Source organism: Pristis pectinata, chromosome 29 (assembly GCF_009764475.1).
Source record: "Pristis pectinata isolate sPriPec2 chromosome 29, sPriPec2.1.pri, whole genome shotgun sequence".
Lineage (NCBI taxonomy): Eukaryota > Metazoa > Chordata > Chondrichthyes > Rhinopristiformes > Pristidae > Pristis > Pristis pectinata.
Genome location: NC_067433.1, coordinates 3,507,638 through 3,523,802, shown reverse-complemented (window position 1 = coordinate 3,523,802; position 16,165 = coordinate 3,507,638). Strand labels below are relative to the sequence as shown.

Genomic DNA, 16,165 nt, shown 5'->3' with positions numbered 1-16,165 from the left:
TTGTGGTGCTTACAATCAAACATTTTTCAGAATGAAATCCAATGCCGCAAGATTGCAAGTTGAGCTCTCTTATTTAACTGGGCCATATCACAAACAGTGCTTGCGTTGAACAGCAGTAACAGCAGATTGCTAATTCTGTGATAGAGAGGTGACTGAGTCCAACACAAATATCTCTGCACCTCCAAGGTTACTGTGATAACCAAGAGGTCACTTAACTATTTTACAGATGGAACATGTTGCCAATGTTTATTGTGATTTATTTTAGAAGCGGTTTTGTTGGAAAATTAAAATATCAAACCAGCTTTGCAGAGTCTATAATTTGTGCTTTATGATCTAGTCTGTGGCACCACATTTTTCTCGCTTTTGAAGTCTGTTTCTTCCCGGATTTTCCCCTTCCTACCCTTCGTCGTTAGTTATAGCTCTACAAGTCCCACTTTCTCTGCCATTCTTCATCTGAGACTCTAGATGGTGAGTGAAAATCAAAATACTGCAGCTACTGGAAATCTGACGCAAAAACAGAAAATCCTGGAAACACCCAGCAGGTCAGGCAGCATCTGTGGAGAGAGAAACAGAGTTAACGTTTCAGGTTCATCAGAATTGGGAAACAGAAAACAAGTTAGTTTAAAGTTGTTGGGAGGGTGGAGGAATATATAGGACAAAGGGAATGTCCTATTGAGGATGAGGCACTGCTCCTCAAGCTAATATAGAGCCTTGTTATAACAGTGCAGGAGGGCACAGACATCTGCCAAACTGAAAGAGAGATGGAAGATTAAAATGACAGGCAACTGAAAGCTCAGGGTTGCTCCTGAGGACTGAACAGGGGTGCTCCGAAAAATGGTCACCTAATCTACATTTGGTTTCTCCGTTGTAGAAGAGACTGTGTTGTGAGCACTCACTTAGTCCCATTTAGTTTCACAGGTACATATATGTACACATGCATACAAACACACCGACACTTGCGTAAAAACACTCATACACACAGCATTGTCAATGTATGTAGTCCCCCCCCCCACACACACACACAAAGCTGGGTCTGAAATTAGGTAATAACTGGGAAATGTTTTTATCCATCAGTTATATGCCTTATTATTTGCAACTAAAGTGTATGAGGCCAACTGGAATAGACAATTCTAGATGACAGCAGCTCATTTAAATCCTCTTAGAGATACTTAATCAGCTGAGGGATAACATAAATTGTATCTTCTTTATCCTCAGGTCAATTAACTGGTCCACACTGGAATGGAACAAACCTCCCAAAGGACGGTCAAGCTAGCTTGTCAGGCAGCAATCCCTGGAGAGGTAAAACCCCAGTTCACCTTAACCATATAAAGGCTTGGGAGAAGGGAGTTACTATCACCTCTTGTCGTATTTCTTTCCTTCTAAAGAAAAAGTTTTGATGCAGTTAGAGTGTAGTACAGAGTTGCACTCTTGCACACACACCCTCTCAGTTAGTACAGCTGGACTACAGAGCCTATGCTGAGTTAGCTGAATAGGAGAAAACAGGCAGAATTTCACTCCTCATAGCTGTTCTGTGACTCCTTTGGGAAGTGAAAGTTGTAGCTGGAATTGGGGAGATGGTGGGAACTAAAAAAAATTACACAAAGAAGGTTATTTTATGGAAAAGGCTCCCTTGCATTTCTCAAAAGTCTAGTGTTGCATTGACATCTGCATAAAAACCTTTAACATGTCAGCTTAGGGTATGGGAACATAGTTATTATGTTACAGGACTATTAAGCCAGAGGCTGAACTAATGATTCGGAGACAAGAATCCAAATTCCACCCTAGCAGCTGGGCAATTTAAATTCAGTTAATAAAATATATTTGGAATTGAATGCTAGTTACAGTTAATGGTAACCATGAAAGTACTGTACTGTTGATAAATTCCATCTGGTTGAGAATGGGATCTCCCATCCTAACCTTCACTGGTCTAAAAGTAACTCCAGACAGACACTAGTCAATTTGACTCATAGAAACCCTCTGAAATGTCTGAGCGTGGCAGTTAATTCAGGATGGACAATAGACAGCCAGTGATTTGTGACTCATTTAGTGGCTATCCTTATTCAGGGTTTGAGCATGCTTGAAAGACTTGAATAAGTCATCCACACTGTTGAGTAAGTAATCCATATTGTTCCTTCAGTACAATACACTACTGGAGGTATTGGCCTTTATTCAAGTGGTTGAGGTTAGTGTTAAAAATTGCCCAGTTTTAATGGAGGAAGAGCTTCCTGGTTTTCTGGTTCATCTGTCAACCAAGACCAGAAATAATAATCGAACTGAGTTTCAAAGGAGACTGCAGATGCTGAAATCTGGAGCAACAAACAAGATGCTGGAAGAACTCAGCGGGTCAGGCAGCATCTGTGGAGAGAAATGGACAAATGAGTCCAGATGAAGGGTCTCGACCCGAAACCTCGACTGTCCATTTCCCTCCACAGATGCTCCCTGACCTGCTGAGTTCCTCCAGCATCTTGTCTGTCACTTGAGTTTCAGAGGAAATGTTTAGGCACCAGAGAAAGAATAATTTACTGAGCTATAGGAGAGAGGCACTGACAGGATTGCTGTACTGAGAGCTAGTGTAGACTTGATGGACTGAGCAGCTTTCTTTAGGCCATAAGAAGTCTGTGAATTTATTCTGTGGTCATTCCTGACATAGCTATTTGTGGAATGTGACTGCACTAACTGTCCTGTCCGCTACATAACCCCGCTTCAGAGTTAATCAGTGTTGGTGAAATACATGAAGGCTGCTCCTGACAAATGAATGCACAATAATATGTTATTATTTTCAGTTTCTAATGAGATGCATGACTTAGAATTTATATGAAAAAAAGCGATGTCATTGAAAGGACTGTTTTTGTAGCTTGTTTCATTTCTGCTGGCTAGTCTGAGAGGTACTTACAGGTAGGAAATGAAGTTAAGTAAGTCATTGACAGTGACACGAATTATCCGTGCAATATAATAGAGCATCGGGAACACTTACAACCTTGTCCCCTTTATTGTGCGCAATTCTGGTCACCCCATTACGGGAAGGGTGTGGAGGCTTTGGAAAGGGTGCAGAAGAGGTTCACCAGGATGCTGCCTGGATTAGAGGGTATGAGTTATAATGTGAGGTTGGACAGACTTGGGTTGTTTTCTCTGGAGTGTCGGAGGCTGAGAGAAGATCTGATAGAAGTTTATAAGGTTATGAGAGGCATGGATAGGGTAGACAGTTAGAATCTATTTCCCGGTGTAAAAAGTACTAGGGGACGCATTTAAGGTGAGAGACGGAAAGTTTAAACAAGATGTGCGGGGAAAGTTTATTGCACAGAGAATGGGAGGTAGCTGGAACGGGCTGCCAGGGGTGGTGGTGGAAGCAGATATGATAGGGGCATTTAAGAGGCTGTTGGGCAAATGGCTATGCAGGGAATGGAGGTATATGGATCATGTGCAGGCAGAAGAGAATTAGTTTAATTTGGCATTGTGTTTGGGGCAGACATTGTGGGGCAAAGGGTCTGTTCCTGTCCTGTTCTATGTTCCATTGGGGAAAGGCAGCAGACAGAGAGAGTGATGCCTGACTGCTTTCTGGGGATGCTGAAAACCATTTCCCACTGGGATCATTTATGACGGAAATAATGAGCAAGTGGCAGATTGGAGTAGATGCTCTTTGAATTCCTCCCCTTCCCTATCCTTGTAGGAGCAGGGACTTAGGAAGCCCCTTCCCACCGCCCCCCACCCCTCTCCATTCACTGGTTCCATGTTATCAGACTCCTTTTCCCCTACGTGTAGGTAACCGAGCCCAGAAAGGCAAGAGGAAGGCTTTTCGACGGAGGGGCAGAAAGTTCCGGAAGAACGATACTCGGAGTAGAGTGCGACGAGCCTCCACTTCCCGGCCTGAGCGTGTGTGGCCTGAAGGGGTGATTCCTTACGTGATTGGTGGAAATTTCACTGGTGAGTTAGCCCCTACCTCAGTTAGTTCACGATTCTGACCCAGTCAGTCAGCTCTTCACAGCTTCTTGGAGTCAAGTCCAAAGGTTTTCTCGCAATTGCAAATGTATCTGCTGAATTGATGCTTCCAGGTTTTACAAAAGGTTTGGAGACCCTGGGGTTGACAACAGAAATGAGAGACAGTGGCACTCAGCAAAGGCTGACAGACTACAGGCTTATTTTCTCTAGGAGACAGGGATTGCCAAAAAGACCTTCAACAAAGGGATGAGTTGCAGAAGTAATGTTGGGAAGATGTGAGGGAGTCCAAAACCCGAAGGCTATAAATATGAGATTCTCGCTAGTTATTCCAAAAGGGAATTAATTAGGAACCTTCCTATCCAGGCAGAGCTGAGAATGGGGACTGCTTTACCTCAGAGATAGTGGAATGTATATTCATAAAAAAGCTAGATGCGAAAGTGAGGTTTAGAGGGTATGCTGACAGGGTGATATGAATTAAACTGGGAGGAGACTTTTATGAAGCATTCACAGCAGCATGGACTCGTGTCTTGCTTGGGCTGTGATCAAAAGCAGGGACATTGGAAAATCAACTTGCCACCCATAGGCAACATGTACACTTTTCATGACATGCTGGGAAAGGAATCAGACCAGCGTGCTGTGTGTCTTATGGTGACACAGTTAATCCCATCTTAAACATGATCAAAATTAATTTTGTGCTCAAATTCCAGTCTGGTGTTTTATAACCTGCTTTAGTTCTCTTGTTCTTTGGTTTTCCCAGTACAGGGGAGGGCAGGAGTCTTGCTTTTCATTCCCTGCTTATTGAGCAACAGAGGGCTTTGCAAAAACCTCACAGTTAATTGAATATCTCTTCTGGGACCAAGTAAGAATCCTGATCTCCACTGGGTTTCAGATATCCTGCAGCCGGTTCTCTACCAACCAATATCTCCACATTTCTGGAAGTCACTCAATTTACCTTTGGGAATTGTTGCTGTTGGCCAGCTGACCGAGACAGCATGTGGTAGGACTTGAAGGGACAGCGAGCTCTCAGTAATTTTAGTGAAGATATTGGAGGGACAGTAACCAACACTGGAAGTATGAACTGTGTGGAGTAGGAATAGGAAGTCAAATAAAAGGAGAGGTGATCAGTTGATGAGGCAAAGGTGGAGGGTGTGGATATCCAGAGTACGTCTGTCAGAGTGACCTTGATGACAGGTAAGTCAGGGGCACGTGCAAGATTTTAGGCTGGGTACTAACACCCATCCTTAATGTTATGGAATGAACTGTGTGTCTGCCCTTGATCTGATATTTCACATTTCTTTTTCCGATGATTATTGTGGGAAGGTTGGTGTGGCCTCCGCTCCAACTTGCTTCCACCTACAGATGTCCATGTGCAAACTTATTCTTCTAAAAGACTGCAATGCACTGAGCCCCTTTCCAATAATTTTAGAGAACAGTTTCCCAAGGTGTGAAACAATGCAATATGTGTAAAGAGTAGCATAAATGGGTAAAGGTGGCACAGTGGTGCAGCTAGTGGAGCACTCTGCCTCACAGCGCCAGAGATACAAGTTCAATCCTGACCTCGGGTGCTGTGTGCGTGGAGTTTGCACGTTCTCCCTGTTACTGTCTGGGCTTTCTCCAGGTGCTCTGGTTTCCTCCCACATCCTGAAGATATGTGGGTTGAAAGGTTAATTGGTGACTGTAAATTGACCCTAACGTGTATACTCTTGGGGGAGTTGATGAGAATGTGCAAGGAATAAAAAAAAGGGATTGATATAAGGTTAGTGTAAATGGTGGTTGATGGTCGGTGTGGACTTAATGGGCCGAAGAGCCTGTTTCTGTGCAGTATCTTTCTACGACTTCAGAAAGAATCTATTCCACACTACTGTACCAACTAACAATTAGGTGGGATCTTAATACACGTGCTTGCTCTGCAAGTAGCTGGAACTCCCTATCCACCTCTGTTTTCTCTGGTTGAAGTGACTGAGTAGGATCTGTGTTTTTTTTCAGGGAGTCAGAGAGCTATTTTCAGGCAAGCAATGAGACATTGGGAGAAGCATACCTGCGTCACATTCCTGGAACGCACAGACGAGGAGAGCTATATTGTTTTTACTTACAGACCCTGTGGGTAAGTTGCTGTGAAGGTCAACACAGGTGATGTGTCTAACCCATGGCAATGCAACCAGGAGAGGAGGTGAAACTTTTTTCATTTAGCAAGTTATGATCTGGAATGTACTGTCTGAAAGGATGTTGGAGGCAGATTTATAAACAAATTGAATAAATAAATATAAAAGGAAAAATTGCAGATTTTGGGAGGAAGAGGAAAGAAATGGGACTCACTGGGTAACTTTTTCAGAGACCCAATGCACAGTAGCTTGAATGGCCTTCTTTTGTGCATTTTGTTACATAAAGGATCACAGGTCATTTTATCTTAACACACAAAACCCAGGACATAGAAGATAGAACAGTACAGACCCTTTGGCCCACGATATTGTGCCAACTTATATAAACACCTATTCCATGATCAATCTAACCCTTCCCTCCTACACAGCCTATAACCCTCCATTTTTCTTACATCCATGTGCCTATCTAAGAATCTTTTAAATCTCCCAGTTGCATCAGCCTCTACCACCATCCCCAGCAGTGCGTTCCAGGCACCAGAACTCTGTGTAAAACAAAACCTCTGACATCTGCCCTAAACTTTCCTCCTCTGACCTTAAATTGGTGTCCTCTGGTATTGGCCATTGCTGCCCTGGGGAAAAGGTGCTGGCTGTCCACTCTATCTATGCCCCTCATAATCTTATACACCTCTATCAAGTTGCCTCTCATTCTCCGTTGCTTGAAAGAGAAAAGCCCTAGCTCGCTCAACCTTTCATCGTAAGACACATTCTCTAATCTAGGCAGCATCCTGGTAAATCTCCTCTGCACCCTTTCTAAAGCTTCCACATCCTTCCTATAATGAGGTGACCAGAACTAAACACAATATTCTAACCAGAGTTTTGTAGAGCTGCAACGTTACCTCACAGCTCTTAAACTCAATCCCATGACTAATGAAGGCCAGCACACAATGCGCCTTCTTAACCACCCTATTAACTTGTGTGGCAACTTTTTTTTTGCTTCCTAAACCTTAAAGTATGCTTCCTTCTTCCTCTTGACTAAATGTTTCACCTCTCTTGTTCCTTCGCCCTACCATCCTTAGTCTCAGTGGGACAAACCTATCCAGAACTGCAGGCATGGTAGTGTAGCAGTCAGCATAACGCCTTACAGCGCCAGCAACCCAGGTTCAATTCTGGCCGCTGTCCGTAAGGAGTTTGTATGTTCTCCCCGTGTCTGTGTGGATTTCCTCTGGGTGTTCTGGTTTCCTCCCACATTCCAAAGACGTACGGGTTAGGAAGTTGTCGGCATGCTATGTTGATGCCGGAAGTGTGCTGCTCCCAGAACACACTACGCAAAAAGATGTATTTCACTGTGTGTTTCAATGTACATGTGACTAATAAAAGATATCTTAAAAAGAGATGATGTCTTAAAAGTGGTCCCTAAACGGCCTCCACATTTCTGCTGTGCATTTCCCTGAGATCATCTGTTCCCAGTTTACGCTCCCAAGTTCTTGCCTGATACTGTCATAATTAGCCCTCCCCCAATTAAAAACTTCCTCATATCATCTGCTCCTATCCTCGTCCATGACTATGTTAAAGGTTAGGGAATTGTGATCACTAGCTCCGAAATGCTTGCCCACTGAGAAGTCCGTCACCTGACCAGGTTCATTGCCTAGTACCAGGTCCAGTATGGCCTCTCTAGTCGGCAGGTCCACATACTGTGTCAGGAATCCTTCCTGGACACACCTAACAAACTCTGCCCCATCTAAGCCTTTTGCACTAAGGAGGTGCCAATTAATATTAGGGAAGTTGAAGTCTCCCACGACAACAACTCTGTTATTTTTGCAGCTTTCCAAAATCTGTCTACTTATCTGCTCCTCACTGTCCCGGTGGCTACGGGGGGGGGGGGGGGGGGGGGGGGTGGGGGGGGGGGGGTGGGGCCTATAGAATGGTCCCAATAGAATGCTTGCTCCTTTCCTGTTTCTGACTTCCACCCACTCTGACTCAGTAGATGATCCCTTCACAACATCCTCCCTTTCTGCAGCTGTGATACTATCCCTGATTAACAATACCACTCTCCCCTCTTTTACCTCCCTCCCTATCCCTTTTGAAACATCTAAACCCCGGAACATCAAGCAGCCAATCCTGCTCTTGTGACAGCCATTTTATTAATTAAATAATAAAAGGCAGGTATTGAAAAATACAAAACAGGTTCTATATCATTTCAGCAGTAGTAGCTAATTTTTAAAAAAATTAATCAAAATCCTTTCTCAAAGGTTCATACAGTATCGATTGAGGAAAAGAACATAAGGACATAAGAAATAGGAGCAGGAGTTGGCCATCTGGCTCGTCGAGCCTGCTCCACCATTCAATAAGACCATGGCTGATCTGGCTGTGGACTCAGCTCCACCTACCTGCCTTTCTCCATAACCCTTATTCCCCTACTGTGCAAAAATCTATATAACTGTGTCTTAAATATATTTAATGAGGTAGCCTCTACTGCTTCCCTGGGCAGAGAATTCCACAGATTCACTACTCTGGAAAAGCACTTTCTCCTCATCTAATAACTTAGCAATCAAAACAACATTATAATAAAATTTTGCTCATAAAAGTGAAAGTGTCATAGAATTATTCTCAGTGGGAGTGAAATACTTCCCACTTCAAGCAGGCAGTTTCAGCACCTTCAGCACAGAGAAAATGGGTCAGGAAAAGCATGGGTCAGATAGAGAGTAAAGCTCCCTCTAAATTGCCCCATCAAGCATTATTCAGGCAGGTATAGCACAGGTTAGCTACAAGGTAGATGTCTTCAACCTAATACTGGGGTTCCTAATGCTGTTGTGTGACATTGTACAGAGCCCTCAATACACTGGATTGATTGTACCATTGAAAGGCAGTTTCTCGGTCTGGGTTCATGCTGATCTCAGACAAAACTGAGGGTGGTAGTGTCTCGCGTGATCCATAAAGCCAGGAGATGGTGAAGACTTTGACGCAGCATCTTTTCTTAATTGTTAGATATGTACAGTGCACCATCTCCGAATGAAAAATCCATATTGAGTGTGCTACACCCATGTTTGTAACTCGTACTTTTGCAAATCCTTCAGGTCTTTACCCAATTCTAATTGTGAAGTTACAATTAAATCTGCATCCACCACACTGGGAAGTACAATGTGAATTCCTAGCATTATTGCAGTGAAGGCAGTGCCTGGGTATAAACAAACTGCAGCAGCTGCTCTCACCTCAGTTGCTACAGTAGATCTAGAACTCTGAAGCTGACTTGAGTGTCGTTACATTGCATGAGTCATGCTATTTCCCAGGGGTGCAGATCATGTGTGGCTGGCTACGAGCCAGAAGTAAAGCTGCTGGGGTTCATCAGGTCAACGCGTTCTCCTTGTTGCCAGTGTCAGGGAATCTCGGGTGTTTCACTTGCATTGGGTAAGCCCAGAGGAAGGGGTGCAGTAATTTGTCACCATTAATGCTTTAACAGCTTCCTCTTGGGGTAACAGTGCCTGTGAGACACCAGCCTAAAGGTTTCAGATGATGTCATGGATACTTGGTCAAAGTATTTAAATTGTAAACACAAACTGATTCCCCAAAGGATCCAGCAGTAAGATAAATACCTTTCCATAAGCAACAGATGTGGAATGTTGTGTAGAAGTCAACAGTCCTTCATGGTTTGTCATTGCTACCCAGGGCGAAGGGTTAATGCACTCCCTACATTGGAAAAACACCAACATCTTAATGTGGTGTGAGATCCCTCTCATTAGTGCAACTCATGATTGGATGAAGACAGAACTGCTAGTCCTCACAGCTGCTGACAAGTAAACACAAACTGAGTGTGATCAAGGAGCAAAAAAACTTCTCGCCTGGGGCTTGTCACATGAATAGAAAACATTCAACCCTTTGGGCCTGTCTTGTTTAACTCAGATAATGGTTGATCAATACCTCAACTCAACCTGCTCCTTATTTCATTAGAGTCATACATCACGGAAACAGGCCCTTCAGGCCAACTGGTCCATGCCGACCAAGATTCCCATCTAAGCTAGTCCCATTTCCCCTCATTTGGCCCATATCCCTCTAAATCCTTCCTATCCATGTACCTGTCCAAATACCTTTTACATGTTGTTATGTACCTTCCTCAACCACTTCATCTGGCAGCTCATTCCATATACTGACCACCCTCTAGGTGAAAAAGTTACCCCTCAGATTCCTATTAAATCTCTCCCCTCTCACCGTAAACCTATGCCCTCTAGTTCTTGATTCCCTGATCCTAGGAAAAGACTATGCATTCACCCTATCTATGTCCCTCATAATTTGATACACCTCTGTAAGATCATCCCTCATTCTTCTACGCTGCAGTGAAAAAGTCCCAACATCCTCAACATCTCTCCATAACTCAGTCCCTTGAGTCTTGGCAATATCCTCCTAAATCTCCTCTGCACTCTTTCCAACTTAATGGCATCTTTCCTATAGCGGGGTGACCAAAACTGAACACAACTGAGAAGATACCCCGATTGCCATATATCTGTATGGAATCTCCAGGAATCCAACATTAACCCAGTTCACAATCGTGGAGGACTTCCACTAATTATGTGCAGTTTTGTTCATTTTCACTGGGCACCAAACACATTGGAGATAGGAAAGGGCTCCCTGACTCTGCACATCCAATGAACAAATCTATCAAGAGCTGATATGAAAATTTCAATTGAACCCCAGCTTCCTGGGGACCAATTTAACTTCCACTACCCCTGTGTGGAGGAATTACTTCCCTCAATGATCTAGCTGTAATTATAAGATTCTGCCACCTTTCTCCATATAGGAGCAGAACTATAAGCATGTTCTGTTCCAGTATTCAATAAAGTCATTGCTGATCTAATCATTAGCCTCTGTTCCACTTTCCTCTCTGTTCCTCGTAACCCTTGACTCCTAATAGTCCAAAAAACTTTCTATCCTTGCACATACTGAATGACATAGCATCCATAGCTCTCTGGTGTAAAGAATTCTAAGTCAAATCGAGTTTATTTTCATATGCACAAGTCCATGTATGCACAGGTGCAATGAAAAGCTTACTTGCAGCAGCATCACAGGCACACAGTATCATATAAGCAGCATTCACAAGAAAAATATAAATTAAACAAACATTATACATAATTTGCAACCAGTCAGGATACTTTCAACAGTACATCTGTAGAAGTTTGTTGAAGTGTTCAGGAACAAGCCGAACCTCCTAAGAAAGTAAAGATGTTGGTGCGTTTTCCTTTTGATTGCATCGATGTGCTGATTCACAGTCCTCCAAGGGAAGAAATTCCTCCTGATCTTTGCCTTAAATTGGTGACCCTTGTCCAGAGACTGGATGTGGTGACCCTCACCAGAGGCAGCACACCCTCTCAGCATCTTTCTGGGTGCTCTGGATTTCCCCACCAGAGCTTACCTCTTGTATGAAAACAGAAAATACTGGAATTACTCACCAGGTCAGGCAGCATCTACGGAGAAAGAAAGTGTTACTATGTCAGCTCGATCACTGACCTTGCATTGGAATATCATACTAACAGCAGCTGTAGTTTTTTTGCTTTAGGATAATTTCTTACCTTGCCTCAAATTTGTTCTTTTTCCCACATTTTAAATTTATTTAAAATTTTTATCATGTACCCATACAACCAACTGTAGCTTATTAGTGTTGGAGAGGCCTAGATATTAATTGTTTGATATATTTTCCTTTCATTTTCTTTCTGAAAGATGGTCTTAAACTGGTGAAAGCCAGATACAGGAGCTGAGGCAAGATGCCACCAAGATTGGGAACAGAGACAGTAAGGAAGTGGTTGTCTTCCAATCCTGTGGGAGAAAGGGAAGATGGAGGGAAAGAGTTGCAGAGTTTTAAACAATGGCCCTGAATCCTATCACTTTGTCAGTTAGCTCAGTACAGTTGAGGGAACTGCAGCAGAGTGGTTATAATACTGGACTAATAATCAGAGACCTTTTCCGATGATCTGGAGGTATGTTCATGTCTCACCACAGCAGCTGTGGAATTCAGTTAATTACTAAATCCGAATAAAAGCAACTGTTAGTAAGAGGACCATGAAACTTCAGGATTATCATTGAAAAGCCATCTGCTTTACTATAAAATCCATTAGGGAAGGAAATCAATCAATCTTACCAGGTCTGGCCTTTTGTTGTGACTTCAGACCCACAGTAATGTAGGTAACTTTCTACTGCAAGCTCCTCAGTTCAAAAGTGATTAGGGACCTTACTGATCTTGGTGTGCTTTGGAGGAAGGGATAGCTAAAATGAGTGAAATATATAATTCCCCTTGCATACTCTCATCAATACTGAACTCTCTTGACACCCTTTCTGTTGTAAGATACATTTGGACAGAATACTGATAAGGGGTTAGATTAAGTTCGGCATGAGGAAGGTCAAGTACAACTTAAATACCAGCAGTGACTAGCTGGGCCAACTGCTTCTGTGCTGTAAATTCTGTGCAATAATTGTAATAGCTTTACTAAAAGTCTCTGTAACATAGAGACACAACAAACTAGAGACCAAGTCTGGGCATGGTAATATCTTACATTAGAGATCCTTAGAAAGTTATCTTGACATGTCAGGGGCATAGAAATATTCTGATTTAGAACATAGAATATAGAACATTACAGCACAGTACATTTTGTCCTGCTGACATTTTATCCTGCTCTAAGATCTATCTAACCCTTCTGTCCCACATTGCCTTCCATTTTTCTATCATTCATGTGTCTATCTAAGAGTCTCTTAAATGTCTCTAATGTATCTGCCTCCACCACCTTTGCCGGCAGTGCGTTCCACGCACCCACCACTCTCTGTGTAAAAAAAAAACTTGCCTCTGACATCCGCCCTATACTTTCCTCCAATCACCTTAAAATTATGCCCCCGCGTGTGAGCCATTTTTGCCCTGGGGAAAAAGTCTCTGACTGTCCACTCGATCTATGCTTCTTATCATCTTCTCCCCTCTCCCCCCCCTCTCCCCCCCCTCTCCCCCTCCCCCCCTCCCCCCTCTCCCCCTCCCCCCCTCCCCCCTCTCCCCCTCCCCCCCCTCCCCCCTCTCCCCCTCCCCCCCTCCTCTCCCCCTCCCTCCTCTCCCCCTCCCCCCTCTCCCCCTCCCCCCCCTCCTCTCCCCCTCCCCCCCCTCCTCTCCCCCTCCCCCTCCCTCCTCTCCCCCTCCCCCTCCCTCCTCTCCCTCTCCCTCTCCCCCTCTCCCTCTCCCCCTTTCCCTCTCCCCCCTCCCTCTCCCCCCTCCCTCTCCCCCCTCCCTCTCCCCCCTCCCTCTCTCCCTCTCTCCCTCTCCCCCTCTCCCCCTCCCTCTCCCTCTCCCCCCCCTCCCTCTCCCCCTCTCCCTCTCTCCCTCTCTCCCCTCCCTCTCCCTCTCCCCCTCTCCCCCCTCCCTCTGCCCCCCTCTGCCCCCTCTCCCTCCCCCTCCCCCTCCCCCCCCTCCCCCTCCCCCTCCCCCCCCTCCCCCTCCCCCCCCTCCCCCCCTCCCCCTCCCCCCCCTCCCCCCCTCCCCCCCTCCCCCTCTCCCTCTCCCTCTGCCCCCTCCCTCTCCCCCTCTCTCGTTTGTTTACACTGTCCCTATCAGATTCTCTGCATCAACCTACTTCAACTCTTAGTCCCCATGTTAGCCAGAAGCAATCATTAGTTTAATATAAAGAAGTATTAGTTGACACTATATTACCTGCTTTAGCAGGGAATATGTTCCATGTAATCGTGTCTGGAACTGGAGCATATTTGAAGATACTAAGGTCTCTTCTGAAATGTTACCAGGGAAACAGTACTAATGGAATGAAAGAGAGAATTGGAGGAATTTCTATAGTGCTGTAATTGGAAACAGATAATGACATTAATTGGGCAAAATTGATCCAGCAGCCTGCTGTATTCTCTCCTTAATGTTATTGCAGTCAGTTGATGGGGAGAGATGTATAACAAGTGGCCGCATCGTTCATCCCATTTTTCTCTCTGTTGCTAAAAAAGTGACTCACAGAGCAATGGGTTGGGGTATAAGGTGGGGCTGTGTTCATTCTAAATGGGACAGACTTGTTGACCCTAATTGTCCTTTAATAAAAACTCTTCCCTTCCTTCTGTGTCCAGCTGTTGCTCTTATGTGGGTCGAAGAGGGGGAGGACCACAGGCTATCTCCATTGGAAAGAACTGTGATAAATTTGGGATTGTGGTCCACGAATTGGGACACGTCATTGGATTCTGGCATGAGCACACACGGCCTGACCGAGATGATCATGTAACCATCGTGAGGGAGAACATACAGCCAGGTAAGGTTGGCAGGTGTTTGTGAAACCCAAAGTTTGTCTTTGTGTTATCAAACTCTGATCATTTCTCTCCTTTGTCTGAATAATCCCTCACTCTGGATCTCTGAGGCTGAATTAAAACCACATTTGAGCTTGTTTTAACATGTGGAGAAGAGAATCATTTAGCTGCTGAACAAATTTGTGGCACTTAAATCTACATTGATGTTTTAGAATTTTCCACTCTTACTTTGGCTCATTTGCTAAAATCAATGATTGCTTCACTTACCTGAGCCTTTCACTCAGGCTTTGAAAGTTTGAACTTCAAGCTATTTTATTGGGATCAATAAAATTAAAAGTCATCCCTTCATATAAACACAAGATTTACCCGTTGTAAACAGACCAAGTCCCATCTATTTTGCCATCTCACGTCCTGTTGATTGAATTACTCAATGATAACAGAGCTATTTAAGTAATCACATCAATCAACCTCAATTAATTAGTCTACAAAACGATGTGAGGAAATACTGCCACCCTCTCAGTGGTAGAGAGCAGATGTTAGAGGGAGAGACACACTGAGCCTTGTTAATATTCCCACATGTGTGTAATCACTTATCTGTCATTCTTTTCTCCCAATCTCAAGCATAAAAAATATCAGAAACACCAAGAACTTCTCTCTGTCCTTCATGGCTGGTCTGTATGTCCGAACGCACACACCTGGCTCTTCCAGACACAATTCAATACTTATCAGGAGTCATAGAGTAATACAGCATGGAAACAGGCCCTTCGACCCAACTCATCCATGCCGACCACGGTGCCCACCAAGCTAATCCCATTTGCTCGCGTTTGGCCCGTATCCCCCTAAACCCCTCCTATCCATGTACTTATCCAAATGTCTTTTGAATGTCATTATTGTACCTGCCTCAACTACTTCCTCTGGCAGCTCATTCCATATATGCACCACCCTCTGCGTGAAGAAGTTGCCTCTCAGGTCCCTTTTAAATCTTCCACCTCTCACTTTAAACCTATGCCCTCTAGTTTTTAGTTTCCCTTCCCTGGGTAAAAGATTGTGTGCGTTCACTCTATCTATGCCCCTCATGATTTTATGCACCTCTATAAGGTCACCCCTCTTATGTTCCAAGGAATAAAGTCCTAGCCTGCCCAACCTCTCCCTATAACTCAGGCCCTTGAGCGCTGGCAGCATCCTCGTAAATCTCCTCTGCACTCCTTCCAGTTTAATGATGTCTTTCCTATAACAGGACAACCAAAACTGTACATAATACTCCAAGTGCAGTTGCACCAATGTCCTGTAGAACTGCAGTATAACGTCCCAACTTCTGTACTCAGTGATGAAGGCCAAAGTGCCAAACTTTCATCCTACCACCACACATCCTCTACCCCTTCTCTCCTCTGCCACACATATAATCTTACTTAAACGTCCAGCCTTGCATGCTTCTCACTGTATAAACCTGTGTTTATTTTCTCTTTCTATTGGGATACTCACCAAAACCCTTCGCAGGGCAAGAATACAACTTTCTAAAGATGGAACCAGAAGAGGTGGACTCGCTCGGTGAAACGTACGACTTTGACAGCATCATGCACTATGCCAGGAACACTTTCTCAAGGTTTGAGTCAAATTTCTGACACTTCTGACCTCTTGCATTAAGCATCAAAAGCTCTATCTCCCTTGCATTTATGTTTTCCTTTTATGAATAGGCTCTAAGATAAGGTATGTTTTTGTTTGCCCAATGACAGCTTCAGTGACCAAAGTCTGTGATGAGTGTCACACTGACTTGGCCTCTGACTGGTGTGTCGCTGGGGTGGAGGGTGGAGGCATTAGAACAAGATGTCACTGTTCAAAATCAATTTTTGCTCAACAAATGAATTCAAATGAAA

The 16,165-nt window shown here is 44.2% G+C and overlaps 1 protein-coding gene and 1 long non-coding RNA gene across 2 annotated transcripts in view; one reads left to right on the top strand and one right to left on the bottom strand.

Moving 5' to 3' along the window:
• LOC127584204 (bone morphogenetic protein 1-like) overlaps nucleotides 1-16,165 on the top strand; it is a 203,848-nt gene that overhangs the window by 93,720 nt on the left and 93,963 nt on the right. Inside the window, 5 exon segments of the mRNA XM_052040801.1 lie at nucleotides 1,216-1,299; nucleotides 3,760-3,921; nucleotides 5,923-6,040; nucleotides 14,118-14,296; nucleotides 15,789-15,894. Of these exon segments, the coding sequence (XP_051896761.1) occupies nucleotides 1,216-1,299; nucleotides 3,760-3,921; nucleotides 5,923-6,040; nucleotides 14,118-14,296; nucleotides 15,789-15,894 (649 nt within the window).
• LOC127584205 (uncharacterized) lies at nucleotides 307-15,912 on the bottom strand. Its single transcript, XR_007958363.1, has 4 exons — nucleotides 15,774-15,912; nucleotides 13,705-13,803; nucleotides 12,160-12,266; nucleotides 307-554 (listed from the first exon to the last, which is right to left on the bottom strand). It is a non-coding gene; the product is annotated as an uncharacterized LOC127584205 (long non-coding RNA).